This window comes from Sarcophilus harrisii, chromosome 4 (genome assembly GCF_902635505.1).
Source record: "Sarcophilus harrisii chromosome 4, mSarHar1.11, whole genome shotgun sequence".
NCBI lineage: Eukaryota > Metazoa > Chordata > Mammalia > Dasyuromorphia > Dasyuridae > Sarcophilus > Sarcophilus harrisii.
Genome location: NC_045429.1, coordinates 52,999,042 through 53,014,833, shown reverse-complemented (window position 1 = coordinate 53,014,833; position 15,792 = coordinate 52,999,042). Strand labels below are relative to the sequence as shown.

Genomic DNA, 15,792 nt, shown 5'->3' with positions numbered 1-15,792 from the left:
ACCTAAGATATTAAGCTGAATGATCTTGAACAAGTCACTTAAGCCCTGTCTTCCAAGTTTCCAGACCTTTGAACTCGATGGCTTTCAGAGTATTTTCAGGCTCCAAATTCATCACCTCGTGATCACTAATTTACATTTATCTCTAGAGTTTATTTATGTGCCATAGTGGATAGAGTGCCTGATCTGAAATCAGGAACACTCCTCTTTCTGAGTTTAAATCTGGCCTCAGACATTAGCTGTATGACCTTGGGCAAGTTACTTAACCCTGTTCTCTTTTATCTATGAAATGAGCTAGAAAAAGAAATGGCAAATTACTCCAGTACCTTTGCCAAGACAGCTCCAAGTAGAGAGCAAAATGTCAGATAAGACTGAAAATGACTGAACAAGAATCACCTCTGAGACCAAAAATCTGATCCTTGAGTTCAGCTTTGTAGAATTTCAGAGCAAGAAAGGACCTGTGAGATCAACTAGTCTGGAAGTACCAAATACACGGTCCACAACACTCCTAGAGTTGAAGTCTTAACTAGAACAAAATTTAATCGGGAAGTATTTAACAAAATAAATGAAAATACAGCAAGACACAGTTAGTGATCACATGGGGTGGTTTGAGTTAATATACAACCCATGGGGATCCTTATGTATTGTTTAATGACTCCTGTTTCTAAGTGAGTTTGATATCAAACCTCTGATCCATGTATGAATATCTTCTCAACTATATCCTGAGAGGTTGTCATCCACTCTTAGCTTTGAATACCTTTAATAATGGGGAACTCACTATTTCCTTGAGAGTATTCATGCCATAGCTCTAATTGTAGAAGTGTTTCTTTATATAGAATAGAAATCTGTTTCCTTCGAACTCCTAGATATAGGCCCTAGTCCAGGGGTCCTCAAACTTTTTAAATAGGGGGCCAGTTCACTGTCCCTCAGACTGTTGGAGGGCCGGACTATAGTAAAAACAAAAATTTTGTTTGTGGGCCTTTAAATAACTTCATAGCCCTGGGTGAGGGGGATAAACGTCCTCAGCTGCTGCATCTGGCCCGCGGCCGTAGTTTGAGGACCCCTGCGCACCTAGTTCTTCCTTTTGGAGTTGTATTTGAGACCTTAATTGCTCAAACGATTTAAAATAACATCTCCATTTGCCACATACTAGCTGGACATACTAGACAGATCTTCTGGCAACTAGCTCTTTAAGACAATATGTTGCCAAACAGGTGGAGATCAGCATTGGCAGAGGAGACTTCTCACTGGGAGCTTCCTGTACTGATGAAATTACAGGTCTAATTTTTAAAATGGCTTTAAATATCCAGTTTTTCAGCATGCTTGTTTCCAACTCTAGATTAAATAAATATCTAAGTAAATAAAACTTCTTTTTGGTTTGTAACTATAATTTCACTAGTGTAGTAAATTTCTTCTATCTATGGAGATCAACACTTGCTTTTCAATTTACCTTCTGAGAGGTACTGAGAGATGAAATGGTTTGTCCAGGATCACACAGCCAGAAGCAATATTTGAATCCAGATGTTTCTGACTAAATCTAGTCCCTACCTCATGTTATATCTACTAGTCTCTTTCTCTGACTTCATTGGTCTCTGTGTGTCTTGGGGGGTCCTTTGTGTCTCTGTGTCTCTCTGGTTCTTGATCCCCCAACCAAAAACATACACACACAGAGAAATTGTGGAATGGGACTTCACAGCACTGACTGAGAAAGTACCCACACGGTCGTCAGTATTCACTTCATGTCCCATCACACTCCTTTGCATGTCCTTTATTCATCCAAGTTCTTTTTTTTTTTTTGTATTACTTACACTCACATTTTCAGTTAATACTTATCAAGTGCACATGATCCTAAGCTATTATAAACAAAGAAATGGTAGCTTCAAGATCCTGCTCTTTTTGAGTGGGTCAGTGCCCATGAAAATATATGATGCCTGTTGATTGGTTTCATGAACTGAATCTAGGATCAGATGTGATCACTGCAGAGAGCCCTCCAAGGAAATCTGGGACGGTATCTCTGACACATTGGGACATGTGAAGTAGAGTAGGCTGAGGGTGTGAACTTCCTTTTATTTACACCTGGCTTATGGGTGTTTCTTTAATGAGTAGCTTGGAAGCAGGAGCCAACAGAGGGAAAGTGTTGCCCCCAGTGGTAAGCTGAGTAGTTTAGAATAAGAACCTGCCCTTCTTCCCTATTTCCTATCGTTTAGTCCTTTTGGTTCTCAAAGAGAACCAAAACTTCAGGGAGGTGATACCATGACATCCAAGTAAACTGGATTTAAATGAGGGAGGGCCATGGGAGGTCACCAATAGGTCCTAGATCAAACCCCATTTGGTCACTGTTTGGACACTGATTGACTCAAATTGAATGCAAATAGCAGTCATTTATGCTTTGGCTAGAATCCCAAGGGTCTTCCACTCCCAGATTCATTCATTCAAATTTAGATTTAGATTTAGATTTAGATTTTTGGACTAAACTAAAGAGAAGATTCTTGCCTCTATTGCTACCTAACCTTAATCACTGGATGGGTACAGTCTCAGTCAAACTGAGACATGTTGTGTAATGCTGGAGAAACTGAGCAAGACAGAGATTAGAAACCAATTCAATAGTTTATTAAATGGAGAGAAATACTGGGACCAATGGATCCATGTTTGGTCCCAGGGCTGGAGGAGACTATCTCAAAGAGTCCAGCCCTCAACTATCAGAGGGCAAGCTTTTTATAGAATAACAAGTACAATGACATAATGGGGGGAGGTATCTGGGTGGGGATAACCTAATGGAGGGGAGGCCCTTAGGATAACACAATGGAGGGAGGTTACTGAGATTCTAATGACATCTAAAATGGATAAACCTTTATCCTGTCAAACATTAAGAAGGAATGTCTATAACCTAAAGATATAAAACCTTCATCTCATCAACCATTTAAGAGGGAATGATTATAGCCTGGGGTTTTGGGGCAGAACAACTGAGGTAGACCTTTTATCTCATCAAACTTTAATAGGGAAAGGTTATAAACTGAGGCAGAATAACTAAATAGAACAATTGGAGAAACTGAGTCACAACATTAAAAGGGAACTTTGGCATAACAGTTGAAGACTTAACATATCAAGATCTCCCATTTTATCTAGGACCATATCCAGTAATCCTGATCTATATCTTGCCACTGGCCCCAGATGACTCTGGAAGGCCTGTTAGGTGAGGTGAGAAGGAGAAGCAATACTCAAGGATTGATGTAAGATAGAATTCAATGCATCTCAGGAAGTAATTTACTGACTGATTTGTGACCTAAGAGTCTCCAAGAACTTACTTAGCCCATTAAAGTACTTTATTTATACTTTGACAGTTATATAGCATAGTAGATAGAACATAGGACTTAGAACTAGGAAGACCTGAGTTCATTAACTGGATTTTTGGCCATCACCCATCATCTTAATTTTTGTATTAATACTGCTGGAGTCAGATGACTTAAGGAAGAGAGAATGAGGATGACTTTGTCTCACTTAAATCCAATTTGAACACAAGTCAAGACATCATCTCGTGATGTTATTGGTCCATTCCAAAAATAAAGAACAGACAACAATATTTGGAATGTATCTCTATGTCAGCATAGAGTTTTAAATTGTCCGTGTGGACAGAGGAGGAGTTTCCAACCTGTCTGGAGTAGTAGTCCCATCACCCTTGTAAAAATTATATTTTGAGAAGTTTGCTAAGTCTACCCTTTAATAATAATATAGTCACACCCATGGGGCATCTGTGATCAAAACTGGGAATTGTTGTTTTAGATGAACAAATTGCTCCCTCATGTATCCTTGAACTTTCTTCTATAAGTGATTACTGGAGTTGTCCCATTTCCAAAACAATATTTTTTTTTAATCTGAGAGCATATCTTATGAAAAAAAGTGAAATGTTAGAACCATCAACACTTAACTTAATTAAAGAAAAGAATTCAGGGTTTTGGAAGGACAGTGGGTAATTAGATAGGGACTCAGGAAAATTTTAAGGCTAGAACAGAAAAAGAGAGGCCAAAGTGGATCCTACTTGCCAATTCCTTTCTGTTGAGTAATAAGCTCTCAATAAATACATGTTGTTTTCATTGCTGTTATCACTGTTGTTGTTGTTTTTGTTGATGGATTAGAAAGAGGATTTTCTTACTGTAGTGGCTTTAACTTCTACTATGTCAGTTCCTTTTCACCTTAAGAATGAATTGTATATAGACAACAATAAAAGTCCATCAGGTCAAAAACAGCTTCCAAAACAAAACAAAACAAACAAACAAAAAAAGGCTTTCCCTCTGATATTGTTCTTAAATGATCCAGACTCTAAATAACCCAACTTTATGCTATGTCCTTTCTTCTCTCAAATCTTGTGGTAGATGGAGGAAGAAGATGACCAGCATGCAAGTGACATGGTTTAAAATAGCTGGGAAGTTACTGGCATTATTTCACATGTGTGTATGTGAAAGTGTTTGTACATATACATATATATGTATTTGTGGGCATATATATCTATGGATGTCTTGTTTTTCAACTATACTATAGTATATAACCACTCTGTGGATAGGAACAATGTTTTCTTTCTTGAAGCAAATAAATGGTGCAGAGAATAGGATGTTACACTTGTAGCCCAGAAGACCTGAGTTTGAATCTAGCCTTGGTCACTTACCCGTTGTATGACCCTAAGCAAGTCTGCTTTGGCCAGAAACCCTGAGTGTCTTCCACTCCCAGATTCATTCATTCATTTATTTAGATTTTGGGGGAAACTAAGCAGATTTCCTTAATTCCAGGCATGGAGCTATAGCCACTGTGCCACCTTGCTATACATGGTTAAAAACAAATCCTTGTTGACTAAAGGAACTATGAAGTTAAGTGGCAATTAGGCCTTTCTTTTACCCCAATAGTTCTTCCTTGTGTCTAATTAATATCTACTCCACCAGCATCACTTTCACTCATTTATTGATATCTTTTTCCAGGTTTGCCAAGCTCCTGCTTCGACTCCCGGCCCTCAGGTCCATCGGCTTGAAATGTCTTGAGCACCTCTTTTTCTTCAAGCTCATTGGAGACACACCCATTGATACTTTTCTCATGGAGATGCTGGAAACCCCTCTCCAGATTACCTGAATCCTTCAATTTTAGCTCATCATACCTGGGGATTTTCCAGGGCCCAGGACCCTGTGATCCTCCTCTTCTGCACATTCTCCTCCCAGCTTCCCAACAATCTTGACTCTCTTCCCCATAATGTGACAGCTTGTAATAAAGAAAGCCTTTTTACACGAGATCTTTTTAAGTGAAGTTTTGCATAGATGATAAATTTAACTGTTCCTTGCTAGAAAGGGGTGGAAGGAATCTGGCCTTTCTGATGGTCCTTGGGTCATTAACCAAACACTCTGTACATATAATTGGTTTAAATTATTTTTTCACTTTCCATAGGAGACAAAGAAATAAAAAATAATAAAATAATATATGACATTGGCACTTATTGTTGTATAGGGTATGTTATTGAATAAAATAGCCATCATACTAAAGAAGAAGGAGTTGGTAGGGAGAAGTGGACAAGGATATCGTTCATCTGGCTCTTCAGATCTAATCAGGTTTGGATTTGTGACTCCAGAAGACATTTGGAAAGTCCTCAAGTTCTCTATTAGTGCCATGCCCTTGTCCAACACTATCCCACAACAAACTCCTGATGTTTAATCCTTGGGAATATTGACATTTTAGTGGGGTTCATAGGAATGTATTTTGTAGTTTGATATTAGAATTTTCTCAGCTTCCTACACAGACACAGACCATGTCTTATTTTATTTGAGCTCCAAATAATCTAAGACAATTTGCTTGTAGGTGTGGAAGAGAGAGATGTGATGATGAGAAAGTTCTGAGTGGATCAAACCATTTGAAGATAAGTAGACGATGTTAAATCACTGGTTTCCTTTCTGTAGAAATGGATTAAGAAGATGTGTGTGAATAAGTTAAAAAAAATCACCCTTCCTTTGTAGAGGTTTCTCAAAGGAGATGTATGTCATGAGTGTGTTCTAGAAATGCTATGCATAAATGGGGTTGTCTTTGGACACTGAGTCAAATTTTAAATCCTCTAATAGAGATCTCTGAGGAGATCTTCTCGTTATTCTTAAGTGAACCAAACAGTGATGGAGAGGCAGCAGAGAATGGAGGAAGCATGATGAACTTGATGTCACAAGAGCCAGGTTTGAATCCTATCTGCTATCTACTCTGTATGACTTAGGGTAAATAACTTCATCTCTATTTCTTTCCTCATCTATCAGATAATACAGGCAGGACTTAATGACTCCTTAGGTTCCTTCCAACTTTGGGTGTGTGATTCTACAATCCAGTGACTATGTGAGCTTGATTATGTCCCTTATCTGCTCTCTGTCTCCCTTTTTTCAGCTCTAAAATGGTAGGATTCAACCACATGAGTGCTTCCAGCTCTAGATCAAGGAGCATATGAATGGTATAATTAAGGTCTTTCACATATTTCAGCCTATTCAAAGCAAACAACCTGAGCATCCAGTAAGAAAATAATCTTAGTCTTGGGGGGGGGGGGGGGGGGAAATCAATCTCTTATCACTAACCACCAATGAAGAACACAAGAAAGGACTAATACATTTTATATCATCAGGTCAAAAGTGGCTAGTCTCTTTAAACAATTCTTTTTCTTCTTCATCATCATCATCATCATCATCACCACCACTAGCATTTCTATAGCTCTTTAAGGCTTGCAAAGTTCTTCACAAATATTTCATTTTCTCCTCACAAAAAAAACCTTGAAGGCAAGTATTATTAGCTATCTACTTGATGAGGTAAATAGAGCGAAATGCTTGAAATCAAATACTCAAACCCAGTCTCAGACAATTACTAGCTGTGTGATACTGAGCAAGTCACTTAACCTGTTTGCCTCAGTTTTCTTAACTGTATAAAAGGAATAATAATAGCCCCTACTTTGCAGAATTGGTATGAGGGTCAAATAATGTTATAATGTTTGGGCAGGGAATACTTAGCATAATGTTTGGTACATAATAAGTATTATATAAATGCTTATTCCCTTCTCATTTTATTGGTAAAGAAACTGAGAGTGAGAGAAGTTTAAAAGTGACATGTAGGTAACACAACTAGTAAATGCCTGATGCAAAATTTGAACTCAGGCCTTCCTGATTCCAAGTCTGGTACCTGGCAGATCATACATTCTCAACAGGTGTCAAGACCTTAGCCAGCCAGTCTATACACCCATCCCCAGTCTGAAAACTCCTGTCCTCAGCTCACAGGGATTTATCCCCCAAGAACAAAGAAAAATGACTGACAGTTGCTTTGTTTCCTCATAACATGCATATCACTCAGGCAGTCAACTATCATGTATTACTATGAGCAAGGAATTGTGCTAAATTCTGGGGATACAAACAAAGGTGAAAACCCTGTGTCTCCTCTCAAAAAGAGGGAGACAACATTTTATTGGCTATATCCAAATTAGCTACATACAGCATAAATTCTCATAGGGAAGACACTAAGACTGAGGACTGGGGGAACCCTCCTCCAGAAGATGGGACTTTACCTGGAGGGCACCGTGGAAGCTGAAAGGAAGGAAAGAATTGAGGAAATAGAATATCTCAGGCATGAAGGAAGCCAGAAAAAAATGATCAGGTGGGAGATGGGAAGTGTATATAAGGAACAGCAAAGAGACTAATAGTGATCAAGAATAGAGAAGAGAGGAAGATATAAGATGGAGACAGTAGGGAGGGAGCAGACTATGATGGGCTTTAAAAATCAAATAGAGGGGCAGCTAGATGAGAGTAGATAGAGTAGCAGCCCTGAAGTTAGAAGGACCTGAGTTCAAATTTGGCCTCAGATATTTAACACTTCCTAATTGTGTGATCCTAGGCAAGTCACTGAACCCCAACTACCTTATCAAAAAAAAACAAAAAAATCAAATAGAGGAGTTTAGATTTGATCCTAAAGATAGGGGAATCGATCCTTTACTTTTATATACATATATATTCACACATGCATACCCATAAATACATATACTATTATATATACTGTTAACTCTTTCTTCAGTTCATTTTATAAATGAGGAAACAGGAAAGAATGTTTAAAATCAGTGACTTGCCTAGAGTTCCACAGCTAGTGTCTAAGGTCACATTTATACATACACACATACATGTACTCATATGCACACAAATGCACATACATACACACATGCATATATTATATTTATTTATTCATCTGCCTGGCTATCTTTCTATCATCTATCTATCTATCTATCTGTCATCTATCTACCTACCTATCTATCTATCATCTGTCTATCCATCCTCTAGAATTTTGGAAAAATTAACTCAACCTCATCAAGATGAGTTTGGGCTTTCCTGGACTAGGAATGAAGTGCCAAGACTGAAATCTATTTTCTGATGTTTTTTACATACTTTTCTTAGGATATGTGCATTTCCCATGACCTGTGGCGGAAATGGTGGCTCCAGAATTTGGTTGTAGGCCTTCTCTCTCTCCTCAGGCATAAATCACTGGCCAGTATACAGATGACTTATTGGTGACACACTTAGGACTCCTGGAGTAAATAATTTCTCTCCCCATAGTGGATTGTAACCCCATGTCCCATTCCGATCTTTGATCCTTTCCTAACCCGACTCCAGTTCTAGCCTGGAGCAAAATCGGATGCTGATCAATGAGTAGCCCTTATCACATCACATCTATCAGGCATGGTGTTTCCCGTAATTGCAGTTACAGAACCTCAATGAATGCTAGACAGAAGCTCAGCAGGAGCTAGACTGGCCTCTATTCATGTCTGAGTAACACTACCCTCATTCTGTGACTCCACAGGCCACCTCCATTGTTACCTATTGCCATTTACTCCCCTACTCTGCTCCAAATGGAGAAATGTTCAATCTTCCTTAAGTCTCATCTCCACATTAGTCATTAACAGGTACTGAGGGCATACATACCTGGAGAACAAGATATTTAGTTATTATAGAAGTCTGGTAACAAGTTTCACTTACCCAATGAAGGATAAAAAAAAAAAGCATTATAAGTGTCTTTTCTCACTTCAATTCTCTATAATAATTCACTCATTTTAGGCTTTAAAAATTGCAAAACTGTCTATTTAATCTAATCTAATCTATCAAATCTTATTTGATCCTCACAACAACCCTGTGAGGCAGGTACTATCATTCATTATTCCTTTTAATAGGCGAAGAAAATGAGCAGGTTGAGTGATTTGTACAAGGTAACCCATCTAATAAGTGACCAAATCAGAATTTGAAGCCAGATCTTTTTAGCCTTGATTCTACCACTCCATCTTTTACACCAACTTGGTCATGTTATGAAACCTGAGATGTAGTGGTAACAAAATAAATAAAACTACTATTTTTCTCTACTGGACACTGATAATCCATGATTATCTTGCAAATGAGACTACCTTCATGGGTGAACTTAATGACAATTCTGTTACTGAATTGGTTTTAGGATCAACTCAATTCAAGTCAATTCAACAGACATTTATTAAGTGATTACTCTCTGTTGGACCATGTGTTGGGGAAACAAGTCAAAAAATAAAATAAAATAACTCCTAGCTTACATTATCCTGGGAAGAAATCTTTCACACCAAAAAAGTAAATACAAAACCTATAAAATAATTTTGGTGTTTGGGGTTGAGTATCAATATGACTGGGAGAATAGTGTCAAATGTAATATAGAAGCTGGCTCTTGTTAGTACATTAGCAGCCTATTCCTGTAAATCTGCTTCAGACTAAGGGAAAAGGACTACTAACTCCAAATCTATAGAGACAACTCTGGGTGCTACAAAACAGTCAGCACTCAGCACAGTGCCTGGCATGCAGTAAGCACTTAACAAATATTTATTTAATTGTAAATGAACTGTAAATTCAGAGATTCAGCTTCATGCTATCCTCTATCTCAAACCCCTTTTCCCTTGTCCAATCACCACTCTTTTCTTATCAAATCCCAGCCCTGAATTATTCTGACCACTGGCTTCTACTCCAACTACCTTGCAACTGAATAGAGGTGGAGAAGTCACACAATCATGCTGAGTGGATAAAATTCAAATTTCTGTTCTATAACCTTTACTAAGTCTTGACTTAACATTTTATATGGTGCCTGAAATATTGTGGGTGCTTTGGTAAAGTTGTCCTTTAATTCTTCCCCCTTTGATTCTCTCCTCAAACTTTCTACACCTTCTTCTACTATTTTCTCAGTGGAGGAAGCTCCTTACTTAATGGAGAAAATTTAATTATTTCTGATGAACTCCCTTTTCTTTCAATTTCTTGATGTTATCCCGTGAGCTGTGCTTTTTTCCAGTGTTTGAAAATGAGGTAATACTTCTTGCCAAAGTCAATTATTCTTTTTTTAAATGACATTTATTTCCCCTCAATAGTATTTCATTTTTCCAAATATATGTAAAATTGTGATGACCGCATATTTTAAAATCAGCCAGAGTCAGGAATTCAGGTTAGGGGAAAATCGTCAGTCTTTATTCTCAGTGAAGAAAGATCGGAGGTGGAAGAGAATGGACAATAGCAATGTGTGCAGCTGAGTCAAGAAGGTAGCTAGACCAGAAGCCAGCCAGCAGCCTATCCTGGCCTCTCTTCCTGCCCCTCTGCCTTCACCCACCAAAATCGTCATTTCCTATACAACACATTAGGACTTGCACAGAGAGTGGGCGGGGGCCATTCTTTATCCAAGCATGTATATTAATAGAGTATAATCCAATTACTATTTAGCCTCACATGCTTGGGACCTCTGTGCATCAACTCAAGTCTCAGCCCATTACATAAAATAATCTTCAACATTCATTTTGGTAAGAATTTGTGTACCAATTTTTCCCTCCATTCCTCCCTTACTTCCCTCCTCCCCAAGAAAGCAAGCAAACCGATATAGGTTAAATATGTGAAATTCTTTTAAATATACTTCCCTATTTGTCATGCTGTATAAGAAGAATCAGACCAAAAGGGGAAAAAAATGAAAAAAAAAACAAAAAACAAAAAAAAGTGAAAATACCATTCTTTGATCTACATTCAGTTTCCATAGTTCTCTCTCTCTGTATATGGATGGCATTTTCCATCCCAAATCTATTGGAATTGTCTTGAATCATTGCATTGTTGAGAAGAATCAAGTCACAGTTGATCCTCACATAATCATATAATCTTACTGTTACTGTGTACAATGTTCTGGTTCTGCTCACTTCACTCAATATTAGTTAAGTCTTTTGATGGCTTTCTGAAATCAGCCTGCTCATCATTTCTTATAGAACAATAATATTCCATCACATCCATATATTATAATTTATTCAGCCATTCCCTAGTTGAAGGACATCCACTCCTTTCCAGTTCCTTATCATTACAAAACAGAGTTGCTACAGGAGGTCATTGTACATGGAAACAGCAAGTTTGATGTATGATGTATGATGATCAATTCTGATGGATGTGGCTCTTTCCAATAATGAGATGATTCAGACCAGTTCTAATAATCTTGTGAAGAGAGCCATCTATACTCAGAGAGAGGATTGTGGGAACTGAGTCTGAACCACAATGTAGCATTTTCACTTTTTCTGTTGTTTGCTTGCATTTTGTTTTCTTTCTCAGTTTTTTTTCCCTTTTTGCTCCAATTTTTCTTGTCCAGCAAGATAATTGTATAAATATGCATACATATATGGGATTGAACGTACATTGGACATGTTCAATACATAACAATGTATTTAATATTTAACATATTTAACATGTATTGGATTACTTGCCATCTAGAGGAGGGGATGAAGGGAAGGAGGGAAAAATTTGGAACATAAGGTTTTGCAAGAGTTAATGTTAAAAAATGACCCATGCCTATGTTTTGTAAATAAAAAGCTTTAATTTTTAAAAATCTAAAAAAAAAGAGCTGCTACAAAAATTTTTGTATATGTGGGTCCTTTTCTCTCTTTTATGATCTCTTTGGGATGCAGATCCAGTACTGAGACTACTGGATCCAAAGTCAACTCTTCTACGTATGGCTTTGATCCCATTCTCTTTGGTTGACTCTTCAAGCATTTACTTTTCCTCATTTTACTTCTAAGTTCACATTCTAGACAGATTTAATTCCTTACAAATTGTCTCTCAAAAGTGCCCTCTTCTTTCTTTCTTCCTCTTCCTCCTCTCCCCACCCCATTTTCTAGTTTTCCTTTATGTTTTATCTTTTCTTATTGGAATTTAAACTACTTAGAAGTAAGGACTGGTGTTTCTTATAATTGTATCTCTAGGAGCCTGGCACATAATGTGTTCTGCCCCCAACTTTTTCTCTCTTCCTCTCCTCTCCCCCATCTCTCTCCTATTTATCTAATCTTTATTATCTCCCTGTCTATTATGTTCTTCCCTAAATAGTACTAAGTTTCTTCCATTCTTAAAAAAGGAAACAAATCTCTCTCTGTATATGGATGGCATTTTCCATCCCAAATCTATTGGAATTGTCTTGAATCATTGCATTGTTGAGAAGAATCAAGTCACAGTTGATCCTCACATAATCATATAATCTTACTGTTACTGTGTACAATGTTCTGGTTCTGCTCACTTCACTCAATATTAGTTAAGTCTTTTGATGGCTTTCTGAAATCAGCCTGCTCATCATTTCTTATAGAACAATAATATTCCATCACATCCATATATTATAATTTATTCAGCCATTCCCTAGTTGAAGGACATCCACTCCTTTTTACAAGAAGCCATCATTCCCTTAAGATATCTGTCTTTTCTTATTATATGAGCCAAACAGCCAGAAAAAAAAAAATTGTTTGCATTTATCACATCCAATTCTTCTCCATTCATTCTTTAACTCTTTGTTATGTAATGTCTGCTCTTTTTAATAAGCCAAACCTGCTCTCATCAAAGTCAAACATTTCTTTATTGCTAGATCTGATGGTCTCTTGGGTGTCATCCTTGTTTGACCTTTCTGCAGGATATGACACTCTCCCCCTTTTTCTCTCCCTTTCTGAATTTTTATGATTTTATTCTTTCCTGATTCTCTTTCTACTTTTCTGATGTTCCTCTTCTCAGTTTTTTTTTTTTTTTTGAATCATCATTCATACTTTATCCTCTAATTGTGAGTGTTCTGTAAGACTCTTCCCTGGACTTCCCTTTGTTTTCTCTTGTACACACTTTTTTATTTTTTTTTGAAAAAAATAACTTCATCATATCTCATGAAATTATCTCTATTTAGACTCACGGATCTATATGTCCAGTTTCAGTCTGTCCCACATAACCAATTCCCTATTACCCATTTCAAACTACATATTTCAAAGACATGTGAAACACAAAATATCCAAAACATAACTCCCTCATTCATAATCTCCCTGTTTCTATTACAGCCACTGGAATTCTCTAGTCTCCTAATTTTGTATCTTTGGCATTATCCTTATTCCCTATCACCCTCTCCCCCCAATCCAATCATTTATCAATTTTTGCTATTTCTACGTCCACAATATCTCTCCCGTCTTGCCACTTCTCTCTACTTTACATAGGACCTTTATTACCACTCACCTGGATTACTATGTTAGATTCCTAATTGGTTTCTCTGTCTCAAAACTCTCTCTTCTCAATACATTGCTCTACATAGCTGCCCAAGTGATTTTTCCTCAAACCTCAAAAGTGATGTGGTCTTGACCATATCACTCCCTTATTCAGTGAATCCCAATGAGTCCCTATCACCTCTCAGATAAAGTACAAAATCCTTTGTTTGCCTTGTTGAAGCCCTTTACAACTTGTTGCCTTTCTATTTTTCCAGCCTCATTTTATATAAATTGATGGCTCTTTATGATCAAATAAAACTGACCTTTCTTTTCCTTAATACAGCGCTCTATCTATCATATGTTCCTCCATCCAGTTCGACAAAATAACGTTTTATTATGTACTTTCTATATGCAGGGCACTACCCTAAATTTTGGAAATAGAATTAATAAAAAGAAAGACACTCTCTTCCTTCAAGGAACTTACAATCTAGTGGGGAAGACAATACATTAAAGGGGGCTATACAGTAAGGGTGGGTGGGAAAGGACACACTGTGGAACATTTTGTTCCATGAAGTTGAAATCAAGCAGAACAGCAGATGCAAAAGAAGTGAGCTAAATCCAACTCAGCCCTCCATAAAGGAAGTCATTAGGGGATACTCTACATTTCAGCTCTCTATTCAGAAGGGAGGATGGGAAAAGTGGGATTAATCAAGTTAGTTGATTGAGTTAATGGCTTGGTGCTAAGTTTAGAAGTGATGAGCTTTTCCTGGAAGGGATATTTTGTTCCACAGGCAAGACAGCAGATGCAAGGCAGAGTATCCTCCTACCTAGAAGGTGCTTTCTCCTCATCTTGGCCACAAAAAATATTTTTAAAAGATGTAGTTCAAAGAAATTTGTTTGGTTTAACTATGCAGAACAGGCTTTGTTTTTCTTTCTTTTTTTAAACAGTGAGGGAGTTATTTAGGAAGAAAAGAAAATAAATGTTTATTAATAAAAATAATTTAAAAACAAGTTCAAGCATCATCATCTCAATGAAACCTTTAAAAAATCCCTCAAATCCTAGTATCCCCATTTTATAACGTTATTTACATTATTTTTATTTTGTATTATACACACACACACACATATAAACATATACACACACACACACACACACATATATACATACCAATGTAGTCTGTATATATTTATTTATGTAATGTTGGTTTCCCTAACAATGTAAATTCCTTGAGAGTAAAAATTATTTCTTGTTCTTCTTGTTCTTCTTGTTCTTGTTCTTGTTCTTGTTCTTGTTCTTGTTCTTGTTCTTGTTCTTCTTCTTCTTCTTCTTCTTGTTCTTCTTCTCCTTCTCCTTCCTCTTCTTCTCTTTCTTTTCTTTCTCCTTCTCCTTCCTCTTCTTCTCTTTCTTTTCTTTCTCCTTCTCCTTCCTCTTCTTCTCTTTCTTCTCCTTGCTCTTCTTCTCCTTCTCCCTCTACTTCTCCTCCTCCTCCTCCTCCTTTTTTTTCCTCCTTCTCCTTTTCCTCCTCCTTCTCCTCTTGCTTTCCCTCTTCTTTTCCTTTTCCTCCTCTTTCTCCTTCTCTTCCTTCTCCTGCTCCTCTGGCAATCTCAGACCATGGAGATGTTAAAGTCCTTATTTAGACTCACAGATCTTTATGTCCAGCTTATCTTTGCATATAATCTCTGTTCTGGAGAGACTTAAGTGGTCATGGGGATCAGAGAAAATGTTTTCTTGTTCACAGGTCAGGAACTCTCTCCACTATAGTATTCCAATACATTGATATATCATAATTTGTAAACCCATTCCCCAGTGAGTAAGCATCCTCTTAGATTTCAATTTTTTGCCACAACAAAAAAGAGATGCTATAAATATGAGTCAATTTCCTCTGTACAAAAATCTAGTAGTATTTCTCAGTTAAAGGATAGGCACAATATATTAATTTTGGGGATGTGGTTACAAACTGGGGGAAAGCATTTTCTAAACCTTAAAACACTAAGGAAATTAACTGCTATTTTTATCTTTATCTTTTGACCACACCTATCATTTGATATCATCCTGGCATCAATAATTTCTTCAGTCTCCTGAGGCCCCTGAGAGGATAAATGATTTGCTCAGAGTCAGTAAGCCAGGATGTGTCAGAAATGGCTTTGAACTTAGGTCTTCCTAACTCTGAGACATCAGTTCTTGTGTTAACTCTGATATGTTCGTCTATATGTCACATCATCATTATTATCAATAAATTCTACTCACCACCAGACTGGTCTCTGCGGGATTTTTGACTATTTCAAATAAATAC

General features: G+C 37.3%; 1 protein-coding gene across 2 annotated transcripts in view; it reads left to right on the top strand.

Annotated features, from left to right (window-relative positions):
* Positions 1–5,267, top strand: part of RXRG (retinoid X receptor gamma) — a 224,968-nt gene extending 219,701 nt beyond the window's left edge. For both annotated transcript variants that reach the window (XM_031936808.1, XM_012547621.2), the window contains one exon: positions 4,965–5,267. In XM_031936808.1, coding sequence (XP_031792668.1) covers positions 4,965–5,112 — 148 coding nt within the window. In that variant the 3' untranslated portion in view covers positions 5,113–5,267. The remainder of the gene's footprint in view (positions 1–4,964) is intronic.
* The last annotated feature ends 10,525 nt before the right edge of the window (positions 5,268–15,792 follow it).